The sequence below is a fragment of the Vulpes vulpes genome, chromosome 10, assembly GCF_048418805.1.
Source record: "Vulpes vulpes isolate BD-2025 chromosome 10, VulVul3, whole genome shotgun sequence".
In the NCBI taxonomy this organism is placed as follows: Eukaryota; Metazoa; Chordata; class Mammalia; order Carnivora; family Canidae; genus Vulpes; species Vulpes vulpes.
In genome coordinates, this window is record NC_132789.1 from 75,626,589 (window position 1) to 75,648,662 (window position 22,074).

The following is a 22,074-nucleotide window of genomic DNA, read 5'->3' on the forward strand; positions in this document are numbered from 1 at the left end:
GCTGGATGGGAGGATGGGTGAAATAGGTGATGGGGATTAAGGTATGTCCTAATTGTGATGAGCACCACGTGTTGTGTGGAAATGTTGAGTCATCTATTGTACACCTCAAACTAGTGGAATTTAAATTTTAACCTACTGGAATTTAAATAAAAACTTAAAAATAAAAGTAATAAATAAGTAAATAAGTCTGGAACATCTGCTGTACCAGAATGTAATAAAGTGCTCAAAAACTGATGGGGACTTATCAGAAGAACACAAGATCCATTCAAAGAGGTTTCTACTGGCCAAATCTGTGTTAATATAAGCAACAAAAGAATGTTCGTATTAGATAATAACTCATCAATAAAATAGAAATCCATTAGTTGATACTGATATAAATAAATGCAGAATGAACTAAACGAATGAAGAGAAAGTAAAGCACTTCCTTACTGTAGGATAATAAATGTAGGTCTGATAGAGTTAGAAAAACTACCGTTTGGCAATTATCCCAATAATAATCAATTCAGGCAACAATCAGTGATAAATGCGAATTACTTACTAGTTACAGATAAAAATAGTATCTTTACAATGAAAAAACTAGGCAAACACTACCTTGATCAGGTGAATCAAAATTTACCTCACCAGGAGCACCTGGCTGGCTTCGTTGGTAGAGCATGCAACTCTTAATCTCAGGGTTGTGAGTTCAAGCCTCATGTTGGGTTTAGAGATTACTTAAATAATCAAATCTTTTCTTTAAAAAAAGCACAGCGGTTTAGCCCCTGCCTTTGGCCCAGGGCGTGATCCTGGAGACCCAGGATTGAATCCCACGTCAGGCTCCTGGTGCATGGAGCCTGCTTCTCTCTCTGCCTATGTCTCTGCCTCTCTCTCTTTCTCTCTGTGACTATCATAAATAAATAAAAATTTAAAAAAATTAAAAAAATAAAAATGATTTATTTATTTATTTATTTTAGAGAGACAGAAGGAGAGAATGGGGGGAGGGGCAGGGGGAGAAGAGAGAGCCTCTCCAGCAGATGCCCTGCTGAGCACAGACCCTGAGGCAAGGCTCCATCCTACAACCCCAAGACCATGACCTTAGCTTTCTTAACTGAGCTATCCACATGCCCAAGAATAAAATATTTTTAGAAATTCACCTCACCAGTAACAGAACAAATCAACATTATGAGCCTTCTGGTATGATACACTGGAAAAAACAAAGGGTCTCCTCTATGGTAGTCCTGCCCTAAATGCATACTGTACATCTAATTATGAGAAAACACCTGAGAAGTCCAAATTGCCCATCTTGTACTCCGAAGTGTCTTGTACTCTTTGAAAATTCCTGGTCCTGAATGACAAAGATAGGTAGAAAGCCTGTTCCACGTGGAAGAAATTTAAAGAGACCTGAGAATTATATGGAACACCCTCTTGGACCAGATACTGGACTAGAAGGGAAAATATTTTTTTGTTTGTTTTGATTTTTTTTTTATAAACTATAAATGGTATTATTGGGAAATTTGGATATAGGACCTATGGATTGGACGGTAGTATCCTAGCAATGTTCCTATCCTGATTTTGACGGCTTTGCTTTGTCTTTTAGGAAATACATACTGAAGTATTTAGGAGTAATGAGGCATCACGTATTTACCTCTCAATTGGTTCAGGAAAAATATGTCTTTGCATGTGCATACAGGGATTACATGTATATTTATTTACGTATGTATTCATAATCTATATAGCTATACATTTAAGCATATTATATATGTGCATTCATAAAATGTTGACAACTGGGGAAACTGAGTGAAGAGCATATGGTCCTGGAATCCAGTCCCCATCAGGCTCCCTGTTCCGTGGGCAGCCTGCTTCTCCCTCCCTCTACTCCTGCTCTCTGTCAAATAAACAAAAACCTTTAAAAAAAAAAGTTATTAATGTTTAAGACTGCAGCTTGTTGGCATAACTCAGAAGATTTGTTCACAGTATGAAAATTATGAAAGCAGTGGTATGTCGAGACAATTCAGGTGGGGTGCAATTTGTTTGGAAGACAGCAGTGGGGGTGCCTGGGTGGCTCAGCGGGTTCCACGGGGAGTCTGCTTCTCCCTCTTCCCCTGCCCCATCCCCTTGCCCTCCTCTCCCCTGCTTGGGCTCCCTCGCTCCCTCTCACTCAAATAAAAGTCTTAAAAAAAAAAAAAAAAAGCAGCGGTATTGGAATGAATACTATTGTTCAGGTACCAGAACACAGGACAAGGAATCCTGGGCTCCACGAACATACAGAGAATGGAGAGCAATTTAGTTCTAAAAGTAATCCCACTTGAGGGCACCTGGCTGGCTCAGTCAGAACAACAAGCAACTCTTGATCTCACGGTTGTTAGTTTGAGCCACACATTGGCTGCAGAGGTGACTAAAAAAAATAAGTTAAAAAAAATTTTTGAAGAGCAATTACATTTCCATTGACACAGATTTTAGGTGTTTAATCATATTTTTTTTAAGATACAAAATTGGTCCTAAGCTTTGGCCATACCACGTAAGTAATGAAGTAAATGATATTATTTATGTATTTGTTTGCTTTTAAGATTTTTATTTATTTGAGAGAGAGAGCAAGCATGTGAGGAGGGGGAGCAGAAGGGAGAGAGAGGGACAAGCAGATTCTGCCCTGAGCCCAGAGCCCCACGTGGGGCTCAGTCTCAGGACTCTGAGATCCTGACTTGAGCCTAAACCAAGAGCTGGCTGCTTAACCAACTGAGCCACCCAGGCACCCTATTTATTTATTTTTAATAATACTGATTATTTAATTCAGGCATCTGGTCTGATCATTCAAACACCCAAAAACAAGTTATTCCACCCTATAAATTTCCCTGGGCAAGTAAATTAGATAGTTGACAAAACTGCATTTTGATTTTCTCCTACTTTATAATTTAAATAATGGATGATTTAAATATTTGTCAATTGACATTCTTGAAATCAAAAGAAAAATGCATTTCTTTTCCACCTGTTTTATTTATTTATTTTTAAAGATTTAATTTATTTATTCATGAGAGACACAGAGAGAGGCAGAGACAGAGGCAGAGGGAGAAGCAGGGTCTCTGTGGGGAGCCTGATACAGGACTGGATCCCAGGACCCTGGGGTCATGACCTGAGCCGAAGGCAGATGCTCAATTTCTGAGCCACATAGGTGCCCCCTTCCACCTGTTTTAAAACAGCACAAGTTATAGAAAATTTGAGGAATTGCTAGTGCTAGTAGGTTAATTGTAATTGTGTAGCAGTCAGCAATATTCCGTTTCTTTCAGAAGAATCAAGTCAGTTAATTCTTTTCACATTTGAAGTTACTGCTCTCTAAACAATGCATTTCATTCCCTAAAGCAATTCCTTCCCAACTGACCATCTTCCAAGGCAAGAGATATAACAGCAGAATTCAAGAATTTTCCCTGAAGTTTCATTATATGCAAATTTTAATTTCATTTAGGGTTGACTGCAGTTGTCCTGTATTCATTTGTGAGTAGGCCCGTTAGTTATTTACAGCAAAAATACCATAAATAACATGAGGGATTTTTTATTTGTTTTTTTAAAGATTTTTATTTATTTGACAGAGGGATCAAGAGAGCACAAGCAGGGGGAGGGCCAGACGCGAGAGACAAACAGACTCCACTGAGCAGGGAGGCTGAGGTGGGGCTCCATCCTGGGACCCCAGGATCAGGACCTGAGCTGAAGGCAGATGCTTAATCCATTGAGTTCCCCAGGTGCCCCTAACATGAGGTTTGAATTACAACAAATTACAATACATTTCAGTTCACAATGACCCAGGGCATACACAGAAACTTAGATATGCTCTGTCCTATGTCTCTAAGCCTGAATGAAACTATTTCTACTCCTTTTAGTCAAGCTTAGTCACTTCATTTTATATTCATTACTTTTCAGGTATATATATATTTCTCCCTAAAATTTCCTGTCTCCTTACCAAGTCTGTGACCACGTCCATCTTTGAGAAGCTGGGATTCCCTCGTCCCCTTTCATACTCAAGCAGTTGCCCCGTGTTGTACAGTGTCCTTATGGTGCACGCCCCACACCACAGCCTTGTACCTGGGTCTTGAGTGTGTGATAACAGTCAGTTAGAAGCCGAACCATATCAGTCGGGATTCCTCCCCAGTAACTGACACTTCACATCCATGGCAAACCAGGTAATTCAGGGTGGTATCTCCTTTTACAGATAGGAAACTAGTGTCAGACTCGTTCTGCGGGCTCATGCTTTGAATTCCTTGGATAGCTGGATCCTAAACTAGCTGCTTATAGGAAAATCACCTGGAGACCTTTAAAAACTGGCAGATTCCAGGACTCCTCATCAGCCTTAGTAAGTAGAATTTGAGAACGTCTGTGTCTAAAAAGCTTTGATGAGAGACCCTATTTGGGAACTTCTAACTTGTGATGGCTAGGCCTTACTTCAAAGCTGTCAGAGTGGCAGATTATAGCCAGTGAGTAACTCAGGTTGCCATCTATGTGTGCCCCTTCTGTGTGGACTACATTAGGATCTCCCATATCCAGGTATGCCTCTCCTCTGGGCTAAACTGTATGTTATGCTTTAAATTGCCAAAAGAAGGAAATGTCAAAATACAAGAAAGATAAAGACTGGGTAAAAGCATTCACCTACCTTTATTTCCTGTAAAATAAAATATCCCTGAATATGCAGATATAATGTAGACAGTTTTCATTCCCCTACACAAAGATGCATGACTTCAAGAGTCTGAACCTGGGTCCCAGAGCTTTTGGGGTCCTCTTGGGGTGCACTTTAGTAAAGGGATCGCCTCTAGTCTTACAGCCAAGGTTCCACCTATGATAACCTTCCAAAGAAGGATGGGGATGGTTTGACATTTAAAAATTTTTCAGAATGGAAATTACAGCCCCATGGTGAAATCCATTTTATTTTATTTCAGATCGAAAAAGATAAATTTGGGGACTCCTGGGTGATTCAGTCAGTTAAGCATCTGCCTTTGGCTCAGGTCATAATCCCAGGGTTCTGGGATTAAGCCTCGCATCAGGTTCCCTGCTCAGTGAGGAGTCTGCTTCTCCTTCTCCCTCTGCTGCTCTTCCCCGCTCTCGTGCTTGCTCTCTCTCTCTCTCTCTCTCTCAATAAACCTTAAAAAAATATTTTAAAAAACAGAAAAAGACAAGTTTTTCCCTACTTTCTTTATGGAGACATGGAAACAAGATTTCCAATTTAAAAAAGACAATAATTAAGGTGCTAGAGGATGCTGTCCTTTTTCTCTCAAGGAAGATAGGAAAAGGGACTTTAGTCTACCTTGCATAATGTATTATATCCTTCTATTAGAAGAAGGCTGTGGTAGGAATTATTTAAGGGTTTTCTATGATTCCCCTTGCCAGGCATGATCCTCAAATGCATCAGTGCTACCTTGACCTCTGGCTCTAGGTGTACAAGTGCCTGTAGGGAAGTTCCACTTGAATGTCCTATCTCTACCTAGCATCTCAAATTCTGTTTATCTCTCAGATATGGTTCTGTGTTAAGATTGGCCAAAAGGGAAATTTGTGCAAGATTTCAAAGGCAGAAGGTCAGTGTGAGATGTGAGGTGCTGGGGCAGCTTATGCATATGGATGCTGATCCGTTGGCTTACCTGGGAGTGGGACAGTGGCCACATGTGGAGCTCTTTCAGCAACTCCAGGACCTTCTTCAGTGACTCCTGAAGTCCTGGGCCAGATGCATGTGCAGCGCCATGGCTCCCATGAGCACTTGCATGGCTCCTGCAGGCAGTTGCATCATTGAGATTGTAGATGTCAAGAGACAGATGCACAATCCAGTTTATCCCCACAGGATCCAGTTTGTCTTTGTGGCTTCCAGTTTGTCTGTACTCATCCTCACTTCATGTCCAGCTTTCTTGACTGACCATAAGCTCTATTGACTTACAGAAATTTCAGGTTTAACTCCAGACACAGAGGCAACCTTTTCTCCAGCTCCCACGATTGTTTAAGACCTAGTCCCTAAAATAAACCTCTTATTTCATATGACTCCTAGTTGCTTGTTTCTCTGGTCAAACTCTGTTGTAGACAATGGTTTTGGAAATAATTCCAGAAGAACTAAAACTTAAGAATGGGTTGTATGAATTTGTTCTGGGTTATCTGATCCATTGGATTTAAAGGGTCAGTGGTCAAAGGTAAAGGTGACACTGGTTGTCCATGGCATGCATTAGCAAAAACAGTTGCTTAAATTATCATCTATGGACACCTGTAGTCAAGTACCTAAAGAAGGCAAGGCTTTGGGTAACCACGTGGATATTTCCATAAAATATTTAAACAAAAATAAGGAATACAATGGAGTTGGTTGGTTTATCTATTTATGATAGTCACACACAGAGAGAGAGAGAGGCAGAGACACAGGCTCCATGCACAGGGAGCCCGACGTGGGACTCGATCCCGGGTCTCCAGGATCGCGCCCTGGGCCAAAGGCAGGCGCTAAACCACTGCGCCACCCAGGAATCCCCTGGTTGGTTTATCCTAATTACGTTGGATAACTGGGGGAAAGGAAATAATGAACTTAGGACATTATTTTTTCTTAAAGATTTTTTTTTTCATGAGAGACACACAGAGAGAGGCAGAGACACAGGCAGAGGGAGAAGCAGGCTCCCTGCAGGGAAGCCCAATGTGGGACTCCATCCCAGGATCCTAGGATCACAACCTGAGCAGAAGGCAAATGTTTAACCCCTGAGCAACCCAGATGCCCTGAGCTTAGTGCTTTCAACATTCACTTCAAGTTAAAAAAAAAGAAAGAAAAGAAAAAAAATCTTATGTGACTGTCTTCCTGTATCTGCAAGGCTGTGCAAAACCAAATCCAAAATCTAATCCTGAATTACAATGCAATTGAATTTCCAATCTTTTTTTTTTTTTTAAGATTTTATTATTCATTCATGAGAGACACACAGAAAGAGGGGCAGAGACACAGGCAGAGGGAGAAGCAGGGTCCATGCAGGGAGCCTAACATGGGACTCAATCCTGGGCCCCCAGGATCACACCCTGGGCTGAAGGCAGCGCTAAACCGCTGAGCCACTCGGGCTGCCCTGAATTTCCAGTCTTAAAGGTCTCATGTTAAAATCAGTTTTGTTTTTGTTTTCAAGCAGCAGTGAAATCCTGAATATTGGAATGGGAATGGGAACCTGTGGAGATTGATGACACTGGAATCATGAACTTCTAATTTCTGCTGAGCCTCTTTTGCCAGTATTTTTTTTTTTTTCTCTTTTGCCAGTATTAACAGCCTTTCCTCCCTTGACTGAGAAACTTAGTCTCTCTCCTTACCTATACAATCTGTAATGGCCTCTCCTGGAGTAGTTAGTTGCCTTGTAGGGCCTGCTGATCCTCCTCAAGACCTATTATCAACACCTTCCATCGCTTCTATGCTCACTGCAGGAGATCCTAGAAGGTAAAATAAATAGTGTGCAAAATTCATATTGACAGAAACCTGGGCAACATGTATGGGGATGGAGACTAAGAATGTTGGGTTGTGTGCATGGTAATCACCTTCTAGGATGCCCCAATGATCCCTACAACCCTACCCACATTGTGTCAGGATTGGTCTGTGTGATCAAGAAAATACGGAAGTGATGGCTTCTGAAATTAGGTTATAAAGGACACCGCAGCATCTCTCTTGGTTGATCTCTTTCTTGAATTACTCACTCTGGGAAAGCCACAACATGAGCACCTCTGTGGGGAGGTCCATTTGATAAGGAACTGAAGTGTCCTGTCAATGGCCAAGCTAGTGAGCTTGGAAGTACATTTTCCAGGCCCAGAGACCACAGCCCCAACCAACAGCTCGACCATAAACCCATGACACACCCTGAGCCAGGCCGTCCAGTTGAAACTTCCCAGATTCCTGATCCTCAGAAAATGTGAGATAATAATTGTTTATTGTTTTATGCTTTTAAATTTTGGGATAATGTGATAAGTAGTAATAACTAAAATAGAACAGAAGGAATATAATGGTAGATCAAATGAAATTTGTCGTTATGAGTACAGTAAAGTGTCTCAATCCATTGTTTTAGCTCAAATTGCTGAGAAGGACTGTAATAATTTGGCTGAAATTTAAACTCAGTAGTGGCTCATAGTAAATGAAATTAAAATATCAGACTTGGTACACTGAATAGGAAAGTTTTTTTTGTTTTGTTTTGTTTTTTGTTTTTTTGTTTTTTAAGTAGGCTTCTTGCCCAAGGTGGGATTCAAACTCACAACCCTGACATCAAGAGCCACATGCTATACCAACTGAGCCAGCTAGGTGCCCCCTAAGTAGGAAAGTATTGACAAAGACTTTATTTATTTATTTTTTTTTAGGATTTATTTATGATAGAGAGGCAGAGACACAGGCAGAGGGAGAAGCAGGTCCCAGGAGCCGGATGTGGGACTCGATCCCGGGACTCCAGGATCCCTCCCTGGGCCAAAGGCAGGCATGAAACCACTGAGTCACCCAGGGATCTCCAAAGACTATTTTTAAGTTATCTCCATACCCAATGTGGGGCCGGAACTCACAACCCTGAGATCAAAAGTTGCATGCTCCACCAACTGAGCCAGCAATGCACCCTACCCAGCCTTGATATCTGATTACCCTCAATACCTTATCAAACTCCTCATTCCCCTGATAATATCTGATTACCTTGGACTGCTTTTAGCAAGAATCCTGTTAGGTCAAGATAGCAAGACTTACCCTACCTATCCTCTTAGTAACTTACTGACCACTGGCCCCCTCCTCATCCTTGCTTCTTGACTAAAATCCCCACAGTTAGACATTGTCTCATTGAGTTCTCATGAATTTTTCAGGATAGATGTTATTCCCACCCAGAACCCGCTATGTAATTTGTAAGTTCAGCTCCAAATGAAAAATGTAAGTCTTCTTGTTCATAAATTAAGAATTTAATAAATTAAATTAATATAACGAACAATTCTTCGTAATTAAATCTAGCACAGCTTATATAAGTGTACAAGTCCATGGGACTACCCCTTGCTTCCATCTTACATTTAGGAAACAGTTTTATGGGGGCACCTGGATGGCTCGGGGATTGAGCTTCTGCTTTTGACTTCAGCCATGGCGGGTCCTGGGATGGAGTCCTGTGCTGGACTCTGCATGGGGAGCCTGCTTCTCCCTCTGCCTATGTCTGTGCTTCTCTCTGTCTCTCATGAATGGGTAAAATCTAAAAAAAAAGAAAAAGAAGAAAAGAAACAGATTCATAGAAATTGAGTGAATTTCCAAGGTTACTTTATCAACAGCCAGGACAGACAGGGTCAGAGCTGGAATTTGACTCCTACTAAACTCTCCCCAGTGAAACTAGGCCCTTTTTGGTGTTGAACTGAAACTACTGAAGATTTTCTAAATTTATTGAGCACACAAAATCTGCTGCCACTTTCACTCTAGTTCAACCATGTACTCCCAGGTCGTGTAAAAAATGCATTTACTTAATGTTTTAATAGGTCATAAAAAGTTGTGATGAACCCCGAAGCTGTCTTGTCTAAAGAGTTCTTGCTGCACATTTTCTTTTAAAATACTTTCCAATAGTTGGGATCCCCGGGTGGCGCAGCGGTTTGGCGCCTGCCTTTGGCCCAGGGCGCGCTGGAGACCCGCACGTCGGGCTCCCGGTGCATGGGGCCTGCTTCTCCCTCTGCCTGTGTCTCTGCCTCTCTCCCTCTCTCTGTGTGTGACTATCATAAATAAAGGAAAATTAAAAAAATATATAAAAAAAATACTTTCCAATAGTCTAATGAAAAATGCAGACATGTCTACGTGGAATGTCAATGGAACTTCCTGTCAAGCGCTATACAAAATACTGCAGTAACATTCTAACTGCAACACCGAAATAAAGTATCATCACACGTTTGGGTGTTTTTTCTTTTTTTCCCTCTTTTTATTTGAGTACCACTGTGACTAACATCAACGTAAAAAACAATCGAACCCTGAGGTCAAGAAAAGACGCTTGAAGGTGAAGGGACCAAAAGAGGAGGTCACGAGCACGACGCCACAGCGCTCAAAACCTCGGCCCTGGAATGCGCGCCTGCGCAGAACGAAACCTCCTGCGCAGAAGCCGGGCAGGAAGGGCTGGGGCGGGCGGGGGCGGAGATAGGGTTGCTAGGAGAACGCGATGACGCCACGGCCTTGGCGCTCGTCTCCACCAATGGGTGCCGCCTGCTGCAGTGACACATCATGTGCGTCACGCTGACGGCGCGCGAAGGGCACAGATCTAAGGGTCGGGAGGACGTTCGGCCTCTGTGAGCCGCAGCCTGTTCGAGGGAGCGGTTGTGTGTTCGCCATCTTAGCAAGTGAGTGTGCCGGGCCTTGTCCCCGGTGAGTGCGGGCGACGGAGCCCCTCTGAGGGGCTGCTTCGGCTCTAGGTTCTAGGTGGTTCTCCTCCTTGGAGGAGGCCGCCATGACCTCCTCAAGGGCGCGGAGGCGGCAAGATGGAAGGCCGGCGTCGAGGTCCTAGGGTGCCGGTGACTTGGGCGGCCTGAGGAGCGGCCCTTTGCCTTCCCTCTGACCGCTGCTCTCTCTCCCTTTAGGAAGATGTTCTCGTCCGTGGCGCATCTGGCGCGGGCGAACCCCTTCAACGCGCCGCACCTGCTGCTGGTCCAGGATGGCTTGACGGGCCCCCGCAGCAGCCCCGCGGGGCCCCCGGGCCCGCCCCGCCGTTCCCGCAATCTGGCGGCAGCCGCTGTGGAAGGTGAGCTTAGAGCCCCCCGGCCTGCGGTCGTTAGCTCCCCTCGTGGTCCACTCGGCCTTTGTGGCCCGGAGGACGGAGAAGGACGCAGCTGGCCTTCTGCACTACGGGACGGTGCCTGGTTGCCTGCCTTAGGTAGTCCGCCCTCCTCCCCTAGGCGGTGTGGCGGATCCTTGGCCCTCCCTCAAGGGCGTGGAAGGGCCCAGGCACAGTTCCCCTCTGTGACCTCCACGTTCCCGGGGGAGTAGAGTTCTAGAGGCCGTGACTCGCTCCTTATCTTCGCCCTGAGCCCGATGGTCAGCAGAGGCTCCTTCCTAGCCCTTGGCCACCTGCAGTTCTTTATAACTGTAATAGCTGTTGCTTGATTTGGATTTCATTTGACTTTCATTTTCTTAAAAATACTTCTTCCTTCCTTAAGTATTCTTGAAGTCTAATATCTGTTGATACCAAGTATATGAAAAACTAGGTCTCTTGTTTTAATGTAATTGGCAAAGGAGGGAACAGAAGCCTCAGTCAGATAGGCTATAAAAAAACAGATGATAACTGGTAGGGAGGGGTCCCTTTAGTCTCACAGGAATCTTTTTGGTCAGACTGAACTTCAGTTTAATTGTATGCTTTAAATCCCAGTGGAGTGTATGTACGGAGAAACCCGAAAACCCCTAGATCGTAGGAGTTCTGTAAATGTTCCATCTACGTTGTGTGCCCGTAAAATCTAAAGTTTAAAATCGTTTGTGTTTCTGTTACGTCTTTAGTGTGGGTAAAAAAAAAAAAAAAAAAATCTTTACACCGTTGTGTTGTAAATGTATTTGATTTTTGGAATTTATGTTTATCTCATCTTATACTTATGTGAATCCGAAAGTGGGGATAGTATTGATTGGTGGCTGGGGGACACTTAGCAGATTGCAAGCTTTTACTTGTCTAGTGCCTTCCCGAGTTTGATATGTATTCTGAAGTGTGTTTTTATTAGCAGTTAATGATTGGAAATTTGATTTTAATTGGAAGAGCTATTAATGTCATCAGAGACATTTTAGTATAGCAGAGTAAGAGCCAATGTCTCCCAGAACCTTCATAAGCTAAATGATTCTCTGATTTTGGCAGTAAATGTCTTATTAACACGAGGTGGAAAATCATCTTTCACCTTGATTGTAAGCAGTGGCCAAAGCTCTATTCAGTTGTGACAGCACTGTTGCACAGGGAATCCGTTCTCTTTCATTCCCGTGGCCTTCGTTATCTCTGAAGAAGAAATACTTACTTGATTTTTCTTTTCAATCAAACAGAGCAGTATAGCTGTGACTATGGATCTGGCAGATTCTTTATCCTTTGTGGACTTGGAGGAATTATTAGCTGTGGCACAACACATACAGCATTGGTTCCTCTAGATCTGGTTAAATGCAGGATGCAGGTTTGTTTTGCATGTTGGATTAAAAGCATATGGTTGAAGCATGGCTTCTAAGTTGTACAACATAGACTCTACTAACAAGCCGTGTGGAAATCTAATTGTCCCAAGAGGTAAGTTGATAACTAGTAACATGAGTTTTATATTAAAATGCATGGTGTGTCTTGTCTTACTACAGAGTACAGTTGCGAATATGGCTCCATGAAGTTTTATGCACTGTGTGGCTTTGGTGGGGTCTTAAGTTGTGGTCTGACACACACTGCTGTCGTTCCTCTGGATTTAGTGAAATGCCGTATGCAGGTTTGTATTGAGATGGCAACATCGAATGTATCGTTCATGTGTGACTTAATTCCAAATAATTTTAAAGGCCCTGACAAATGAGAAAATATGAAGACATCACAACTGCTAGAAACTTCCATAGGAAACCAAACCCAGATTTTCTTAACTCCTGATATTTATTTTAATTAGTGTTTTATTTATTTTCAAGATTTTATTTATTTATACATGAGAGACACAGAGAGGCAGAGACACAGGCAGAGGGAGAAGCAGGCTCCATGCAGGGAGCCCGACATGGGACTCGATCCCAGGCCTCCAGGATCACACCCTGGGCCAAAGACGGTGCTAAACCGCTGAGCCACCCCGGCTGCCCTAATTAGTGTTTGTTTGTTTTTTTTTAATTTATTTTTTAAGATTTTTATTTATTATTAAGAGAGAGAGATTGAGGCAGACACACAGGCAGAGAGAGGAGCAGGCTCCCTGCATGGAGCCTGACATGGGACTAGATCCCCAATCTCCAGGATTACACCTTGGCTGAAAGCAGGTGCTAAACCGCTGAGCCACCCGGGCTGCCCCCTAATTAGTGTTTTAAATGGAAGAAATGCCTCTTTTGAAATTAGATTGTAGGCAGATTTTTGGACCTCAAACCCTGGCTATTAGTGGTATTTTGCTGCTGTGCTTAATTCTGACTAGAGTTTCTTTTCAAGGCCTGCTGGTCTTTTATGCTCCCAAATAGTCATTTTATGAGCAGTTACATATCAGAGTAGGTAATCTTAATTTTTGAACTAACTTCTCTTATTTACTGATAAGATCAGGGCAAAACATTATGTAGATTAGGAAAAAGACTTAGTATTAAAATTTTGCAGACATACATACCTTCTTGTATATTTATTTGCATAAAAGTCTTTTACAATTAGAATTTCGTAATTAGGATTATTGAAACAAAAATAATCAAACATCAAAAATTTATTTGTCCCAAACAGGATTAGAAGTCTACTTACCTAAAAAGAGAGGAAGGTGAAATAAAGGAAGGTGAATTGTTAGCAGGGAGAGGAAGGTGACGTATACCAGCCCTTTTAGTACTGGCAGATATAGTGAAATAAGATTTTTTTTCTTTTTCCAGTAGTTAATAGAATGGATGTGAAATAAACCTTCGCTAAAATGTATGTATGTATTTTCAAGTGAGTTTAAGTCAAAAGACAGATTCTTATTATGTTGATCTACCCTTTTAACTTGCATTTAATTTGCCTTAAATTTATAAAATTGATAGTATAAACTCCTTGATGGACTAGCGTATAATCATGGATATAGACATCTGTTACTTAGAGAGTAGCTTCAAAACTAATTTTTTAGAAGTGTTAGAGTTGGATGGTGAAAAATTTGACTCTGTTTTATCATATATTTTTTTCTAGGAATTTTACTCTTAAACGAATCCTCCAAGACTTATGTATGACCGAAAGAAAGCTAGACCTTAATGTATAAAGTTACATTTACAAAGATGATTATAGATATTTTTTTTTGTTTTTTTTTGATTATAGATATTAAGTTGGTATGCAGTGAACCCTGTGTTTACCTCTTGTGTAGTTACTGACGTTTATTTTAGGAACCAAAAGGAAAAACAGAATAGTGAAATTCAGTGTATATGAGAACCGATAGCTCTCTGGTGCATTTAATTAATTTTTTTCTTCTTGTTTTAAATAAAGGTGGACCCCCAAAAGTACAAGGGCATATTTAATGGATTCTCAGTTACACTTAAAGAGGATGGTGTTCGTGGTTTGGCTAAAGGATGGGCTCCGACTTTCATTGGCTATTCTATGCAAGGGCTCTGCAAGTTTGGCTTTTATGAAGTTTTCAAAGTCTTGTATAGCAACATGCTTGGAGAGGTATGTAATTTAATTTTGAAATTTAAAGTACTAAGCTTTAACTTAAAATTTAAGATCAAAAAGGATTTTTTTTAAGTCTTTATTATTCTGTGCTGCTTTCCAAGTAGTTAGTTGGATTTTGAGTTTTTTAAAGAGAAGGATTTTGAGATTCCCAGGTATATTTGGCACCTAGCTATTCAAAACATAATTCACATTGTACTGTGGTTGATAAGGTTATGGGAGAGGGCGTACATTCAGTCACACCATGTGTATTAATAAGATGTTTGAAGTTTAACTATTTTCTAGAACTGTCCCTTAATTGAAAATAGCCAATGCCATGGCAATGTATGTTCTTGCTTGTGTTTTTCAATTAGGAGAATGCCTATCTCTGGCGCACATCACTATATTTGGCTGCCTCTGCCAGTGCTGAATTCTTTGCTGACATTGCCCTGGCTCCTATGGAAGCTGCTAAGGTTAGAATTCAAACCCAACCAGGTTATGCCAACACCTTGAGGGATGCAGCTCCCAAAATGTATAAGGAAGAAGGCTTAAAAGCGTAAGTAAACCTTTGTCTAGAATTCTAGTATAGAAATACTCATTTAAAGGAATTTTATTTGTTAGCATTAAACCTACCAGACTTTTATTTTTAAAGTTACTATGTTAATGTCTTTACTTTTTATGTAGAACATAAAGTCTAAGGGCAAGAATAAATTGATATGTGGCTTGAGCCCTAGATTAAAGATTTTTTTTTTCTAAAGATTGCGTTTGTCAATCTGCAGATGACTTGATATTTGACATTAGTTGTTACCTTTTGGGAAGGGCTTGTTAGAGTTCCTGTCTTCTGTGTTTACAGCTAAGAATTTGCATATAATCTGGTCACTACATGCTTCCTTAGATCCACCTTTGTGGATGCTAGTCTTGAACTGAGTTCTACTTGTAAACATTTGGTTTCTTGTAGTTCCAGTCAGGAAACATCCAGCAACTTTTTTGGTTGTATAGTCAAAGGTGCTTGAGTCATTGGCATGTGAGATAAATATACCTGCATGTTAGTCTTAGGTTCTGATAGAAATGACACGCAATTGTGCTGCCATTTTTTGCTGTCAGGACTTGACTGGTGTGCGGACACTTTTGTTAATGATGAAAATCTGCTAGGTGAATAAATATAACTGAGTGAAATAAGTCTCTTGATTTTCTAGATTCTACAAGGGGGTTGCTCCTCTCTGGATGAGACAGATACCATACACCATGATGAAATTTGCCTGCTTTGAACGTACTGTTGAAGCATTATATAAGTTTGTGGTTCCCAAGCCCCGAAGTGAATGTTCAAAGGCAGAGCAACTGGTTGTAACATTTGTAGCAGGTTACATAGGTATGAGTTACCGCATGTTTGTGAAATTAAGGACAAAATAATCATTTCCAATATTGGCTTCTTTCTGTGAAGAAAAATATCCCATAGAAATTTAGCTTCCCAGTATGCCTTTTAGGATTCATACTCATTAATGAGTTTCTGAAAGAATTATTTTCAGATTTGCATGTCTTGATTAAGTTTGAGAGATATTTCATTGCTGTATCATTGTTTTTTTTGGTCTAGTTTTTCAAGAATACATTTTTTTTTTTTTTAAATTTATAATAGTCACATAGAGAGAGAGGCAGAGACACAGGCAGAGGGAGAAGCAGGCTCCATGCACCGGGAGCCCGATGTGGGATTCGATCCCGGGTCTCCAGGATCGCGCCCTGGGCCAAAGGCGCCAAACCGCTGCGCCACCCAGGGATCCCTCAAGAATACATTTTTAACACAAAGGAAAATGTTGACTAAAATGGGAATACAGGGGATCCCTGGGTAGCTCAGAGGTTTGGCGCCTGCCTTCAGCCCAGGGTGTGATCCTGGAGTCCCGGGATCGAGTCCCACATCAGGCTTCCTGCATGGAGCCTGCTTCTCCCTCTGCCTGTCTGTCTGTCTCTCTCTTTCTCTGTCTCTTGTGAATAAATAAAATCTTTAAAAAAGAAAAATGCAAATATAAAAATTTGAAGGATTTTTCTGTTTTCCCTAGGGGAGGCTGCTATGTAACTTTTTAAAGAACTAAATATTAGGAAAAGGTTGATGCTTATGATGTGAATTTTTTATTGGTCCCATTATGGATTATCTATCTTGACTTTTTTCAGCTGGAGTCTTCTGTGCAATTGTTTCTCATCCTGCTGATTCTGTGGTATCTGTGTTGAATAAAGAGAAAGGTAGCAGTGCTTCTCAAGTCCTTCAGAGACTCGGATTTAAAGGTAGGATTCTTTTTTCTCTCCCCTCTAAACAAAGACTAACACTTGGGTATGTTTCATTTTTCATTCATATTCTATATTTCAACTAGGTGTATGGAAGGGACTCTTTGCCCGTATCATCATGATTGGCACTCTGACTGCACTACAGTGGTTCATCTATGACTCTGTGAAGGTCTACTTCAGGCTCCCTCGCCCACCTCCACCTGAAATGCCAGAGTCTCTGAAGAAGAAGCTTGGGTTAACTCAGTAGATTGATCAAAGCAAATGTGGACTGAATCTGCTTGTTGATCAGTGTTGAGAAAAGTGCAAGAGGAACTTTTATATATTTGACAGTGTAGGAAATTGTCTATTCCTGGTATAATTACTGTAGTATTCTTGCCTAAGGCAAGAGTTTCAAACCCACTGGTGAAATAAACCCAACTATTAATGATTTTTGTCTGACTCGATGCTTATTTTTAAAACTTTAACCCTAAAATGGAAGGTACTAAGTTAAAACTTAGGGAAAAAATGTAAACTAATCTGTCTCGGTTAATTGAACTATGGATAAATATTTGTGGTTATATTTTGACAAGTAAACTTCAGTGTAATCAAATTTTTGAAACACATACTAAAAATGCTAATGACTTTGCTAATCATTTGTAGAAGTAAGTAATCTAGGGGCACCTAGCTGGTGCTATTGGAGGAGTGTGCCAGCCAGGTGCCCTTGATCTCAAGGTTATATATATTTTTTTTACTTAAATATTTTATTTATTTATTCATGAGAGTGAGAAAGAGGCAGAGACACAGGCAGAGGGAGAAGCAGACTCCATGCAGGGAGCCCAATGTGGGACGTGATCCCGGGTCTCCAGGATCAGGTCCTGGGCCGAAGGCTGCGCTAAACCGCTAAGCCACCCGGGCTGCCCAGGGTTATATGTTCTGAGCCCTATGTTGGGTATAGAGATTATATTTAAAACTAAAAAATTAAGTTGAAAAAAAGGTAATCCAAATTAGGCTGATAGTAGAATATTTCTTATATTTATTTAAAGATTTTGTTTTTTTAAGTAGTCTACACTCAATGTGGGACTCAAATTTATAACCCCAAGGTCAAGAGTCACATGTTCTATTGACTGAGCCAGCCAGGTGCCCCTAGAATGATAGTTTTTAAAAGGAACGAAGCACTTGATAGCTGAAAACCACTTTAGGTAACAGTGATCTTCAAACCTATCAGACTTTCTAATTACAAAAAAAGGTAGCATGAAATCACCTAAATAGTAAGCCACTGTCTAAATTTAGGAACCAGACCTATTTAGTTGAAGGTTAACTTCTCTATATCCTCACTTGGTCTTGTTTAAGATTATAAACTTATGAGGCAGCCTGGGTGGCTCAGCGGTTTAGCGCTGCCTTCCGTCCAGGGTCTGATCCTGGGACATCCGGGATGGAATCCCACGTCTGGGTCCCTGCATAGAGCCTGCTTCTTCCTCTGCCTGTCTCTGCCTCTCTCTGTGTCTCTCATGAATAAATAAAATCTTAAAATAAAAAAGATTACAAACTTATTTCACGTGCGTTGCAGAGAGGAGGGGTTGTGAGTGCAGTTGGACCACACTTAAAAGGTACATTGTGGCTATGGTAACTCACATCACCACTGCATGAGTGTTGCTGTGTAACAAATTAACTGACATCTAATGGCTTGAGACTTAGAATCTCCAGTCAGGCATTCAGGAGCATCTCTGCTGGATCTTGGCTCTGCGTCTCAAGAAATTATAATCAGAAGATAGCTCTTAGGTCCTTTTTAAATTTAAAGGTTTTCACCTTGGGCTCCTGGCTGGCACAGTTGGTAGAGCATGTTAACTCTTGATCTCAGGGTTGTGAGTTCAAGCCCCACATCGGATGTAGAGCCTACTTTAAAAAAAAAAAAAAAAAGGCTTTTGCTCATCTGGGCTGAAAAGATACTCTTAGCATCTCCCTGTTAGTGGCTTAGTCTCTTGAGATCTATAGCACAGCTTTAGGGCAGTTGGATTTCAGGGATTTGAGGCAGAGCCAGCAAAAGCTGGATCTTTTTTAGGACTCTTAGGACTATAGAAGTCCTAGCATCACTTTCACTGTACTCTGTCAAAATATCAGTAATCTCAGGTCTAAATCCCAGTTTGAGATGAAAGGAACAGATAGTCCTACTGTGAGGAATGTCAGTCATGTAAGAAGAAAGTGTAGGAATGAAAATACATATTAAGCCAATCTAAAGGTGGACTATGTTTGAAAACAAGCAGTTCAGTCAGCTTCACTATAAGATTTCAATTGCCAATCATGTATGATGGGAGTTTTGTTTTCAAGAAAATAGAATTTATTTGTGGGTATCGAAAGTAAGTATGCTGTGTTCAAGTTGTTAAGAGTCGCTATTTTTAGTTAGAGATAATTTCAAAGCTATTTCCGAGAGAAAACCATTTCAGTGTAGAAATTAAAGGAAAATGGCTGCTTAAAATTTTGTGTATTCCCATTTTACATTTTAAGATTTATTCGTACTAAAAGATTCTAATGACTTTTTTTTTTTTAAAGATTTATTAGCGTACAAGCTGAAGGTAGACACTGAACCGACTGAATCACCCAGGTGCCCCTCTGCATTTTAAAAACATGTTTTCTTCACGTTTGGCTTAAGAAAATATCAATTCCATAAAGCAGAAACCAGTGGAGAGAGTATATGTGATTAGTAGTTTATGTTATAATGCTAGGACGTGATAGAAGTGCATAGTAGTTTCTTGGAGAGTCAAATATGATTTGACCCAGGGGCACCTGGGTGGCTCAGCTGGTTGAGTGTCTGACTTCTGGTCATGATCCTGGGGTTCTGGGATCAAGCCCCACATCGGGCTCCCTGCTCCCTCTGCACCTGCTCTGCTTGTGCATGCGCACTCTTTCTGTCAAAAAATTATTTTTTAAAAATTTTTTAAGAAAAGATTTTATTTATTCATCAGAGACAGAGAGAGAGAGAGAGGAAGAAGCAGGCTCCATGCAGGGAGTCTGATGTGGGACTCGATCCCGGGTCTCCAGGATCATGTCCTGGGCTGAAGGCAGCGCTAAACCGCTGAACCACCGGGGCTTCCCCTCTTTCAAAAATTTAAAGAACAAAATTGAGAAATCCTGATTTTTACTAAATGATGAATACCTTATGACATAAAATTGAACAGAACTAACACCTGAACCAGATCTTCATTGTGTGAAAGCTTGAAATGTTTGGACCACGTTTTAAAATGAGTTTAACATTTTTGTGATACCCTTTTCGGGAAAGATAGAAAAATGTCCACAGGCTCATGAAGTTTGGTACACAGTGGTCTTTTTTTTTTTTTTTTTTTTTTTTTTAAGATTTTATTTATTCATGATAGAGAAGAGAGAGGCAGAGACACAGGCAGAGGGAGAAGCAGGCTCCATGCCGGGAGCCTGACGTGGGACTTGATCCCGGGACTCCAGGATCACACCCTGGGCCAAAGGCAGGCGCCAAACTGCTGAGCCACCCAGGTTTCCCCACATAGTGGTCTTAATGCTAAATTAGTTACATGCTGTTTCTTTAGCAGAAGAAATGAGTTACAGTTGACTTGAACAACTGGAGGGTAGGGAGGGTGACATTTAGGAGCACGATTACTCCCTCCTCTAAACCACCAAATATCTACCTACAACTTTGACTCCCTGAAAACCACTATATCCTACTATTGACAGGAAGCCTTACTGATAGCACATATTTTGAATGTTATATGTTATATACTGTAGACTTGGAATAAAGGGAGCTAGAAAAAATTATTAAAAACATAAGGATGAAAAAGTACACTTTACTACACTGTTATCATTTATGAGCTAAATCACAAAATAATTTAAAAATCTCACATACCACTTCGTTAAGAAGCTGATCTCAGATGTCAAGGAATCTGTAGGTCATTTGATGGCTGTGCTGTTCCTGATCTATCCAACAGTGATGTGGTGCCTTAGTAAGTCAGCTCCTAGCAATTCTTAACCTCACATATCTATGGAATCATTTCTCTTTTACAAGGCAGCCCTTACTTCATATTCTTAGAACTGTTCACAGTGTGTGAGATGTTAACCTCAGCATTGATAGAAAGTTTATGACTCTTGGTTATTATTATTTTTTAAGATTTTACTTATTTATTCATGAGAGACCTAGAGAGGGGCAGAGACACAGGAAGAGAGAGAAGCAGACTCCCCTCCCTGCAAGGAGCCAGATGTGGGACTCGATCCTCGGTCCTGGGATCACGCCCTAAGCTGAAGGCAGATGCTCAATCTCTGAGCCACTCAGGTGTCCTGTCTGTTGGTTTTTAAAATGTGACTTGAGTTTTTTGGAAAAAACCTAAAGTTTGCATGTGTGCCATGCATGTAGCAATCACTTAATAAAGGCTAGCTATACTGAACAAGAGTCTAGGGGATATGTTTCCCATACAAGATAGAACTCCTACCTAATACTGTAATTCCATGTACAAGTCAGCTGGTTTTCTTCGTGGAATGCAGTGTATGCAAGATTTGAAGATGAAGGATTAATTTATTCAAGGAGCAGCATCTATTATTTGAAGCCATGATCTCAACACAGAAGGTTATACGAGTCGAAGTTAACTAACTTCGACTAACATCTGAAATTTGAAATCTAAGAAATCGCTAACATCTGAAAATTTGATATGCCCAAAGTTATTACTTGTGGATAAACAATTATTTGCTGATTCTATTGACTGTCGAGTGGTTAGACTTTAAAGGATACTAAAGCAGGGAAATTCCACAGAAAGCTGAAGATGATTTACCCATATCTATTATTGAAGTGATTCTATCTTCTACTGTTAGGAAACAGATCCAAAGCTTACTATTTTGTATTTGCCACAAAAGCTATCTGACCTGAAGAGAAAAACATGACGGCAAGCCTAGTGACATTTCCAGATTTGAAGGCTCCTTTGAAAAAGTCTTGCTCAGTCTGGCTTCCAAATTACTGACATATTGGTGAGTCATTATTTCAATAATAGAACTAGCACCAAGTGAAGCAAGTGCTTCATTTATTCGGCACCGATAGAAACAAATATTCCTAAAAAGTAAATTTTTCAGATGGCTGAATTGTATGTATATATATATATTTTTTTCATTTGTTTTTATTGAAGTTCGATTTGCCAATATATAGTAAAACACCCAGTGCTCATCCCATCAAGTGTCCTCCTCAGTGCCTGTACCCCAGTTACCCCAACCCCCCACCTGCCTCCCCTTCCACTACCCTTGTTCATTTCCCAAAATTAGGAGTCTCTCATGGTTTGTCTCCCTCTCTAATTTTTCACACTGTTTTCCTCCTTTCCCTTATAATCCCTTTTGTTATTTCTTATATTCTCTGTATGAGTGAAATCATATGATGATTGTTCTCCAACTGACTTACTTCACTCAGCGTAACACCTTCCAATTCCATCCATGTCAAAGCAAATGGTGGGTATTTGCTTGCTGGCTTGAATTTATATTTTTAAGTACTGAAAAAATTTTTTAAATGTTCATGTGTGAAATATTGTGCCTTATTAAAAATGATTACATGGAACATAATTCACATTTCTTTTTAAAAATTTTAATTCATATATTTTTAAAAGATCTTATTTATTTGAGAGAGCATGAG

The 22,074-nt window shown here is 40.7% G+C and overlaps 1 protein-coding gene and 1 non-coding gene across 6 annotated transcripts; both read left to right on the forward strand.

The window, feature by feature from the left end:
- The first annotated feature begins 10,104 nt into the window (after positions 1-10,104).
- Positions 10,105-16,896, forward strand: SLC25A3 (solute carrier family 25 member 3). 5 transcript variants are annotated; one of them, XM_026013039.2, is made up of 8 exons: positions 10,105-10,266; positions 10,504-10,664; positions 12,236-12,357; positions 14,037-14,216; positions 14,570-14,751; positions 15,392-15,564; positions 16,359-16,469; positions 16,556-16,896. In XM_026013039.2, the coding sequence occupies exons 2-8, from the start codon at positions 10,508-10,510 to the stop codon at positions 16,714-16,716; spliced, it is 1,086 nt and encodes a 361-aa protein (XP_025868824.1). In that variant the 5' UTR covers positions 10,105-10,266; positions 10,504-10,507; the 3' UTR covers positions 16,717-16,896. The 5 variants fall into 5 exon arrangements, with proteins under 5 accessions (XP_025868824.1, XP_072580772.1, XP_072580773.1 ...); XM_072724671.1 differs by lacking the exon at positions 12,236-12,357 and adding an exon at positions 11,939-12,063 and having other exon boundaries at positions 10,143-10,266; XM_072724672.1 differs by having other exon boundaries at positions 10,175-10,266; positions 11,939-12,357.
- Positions 15,076-15,322, forward strand: LOC112930740 (small nucleolar RNA SNORA53). The gene has a single exon (XR_003237201.1). It is a non-coding gene; the product is annotated as a small nucleolar RNA SNORA53 (small nucleolar RNA).
- Positions 16,897-22,074: the final 5,178 nt, after the last annotated feature.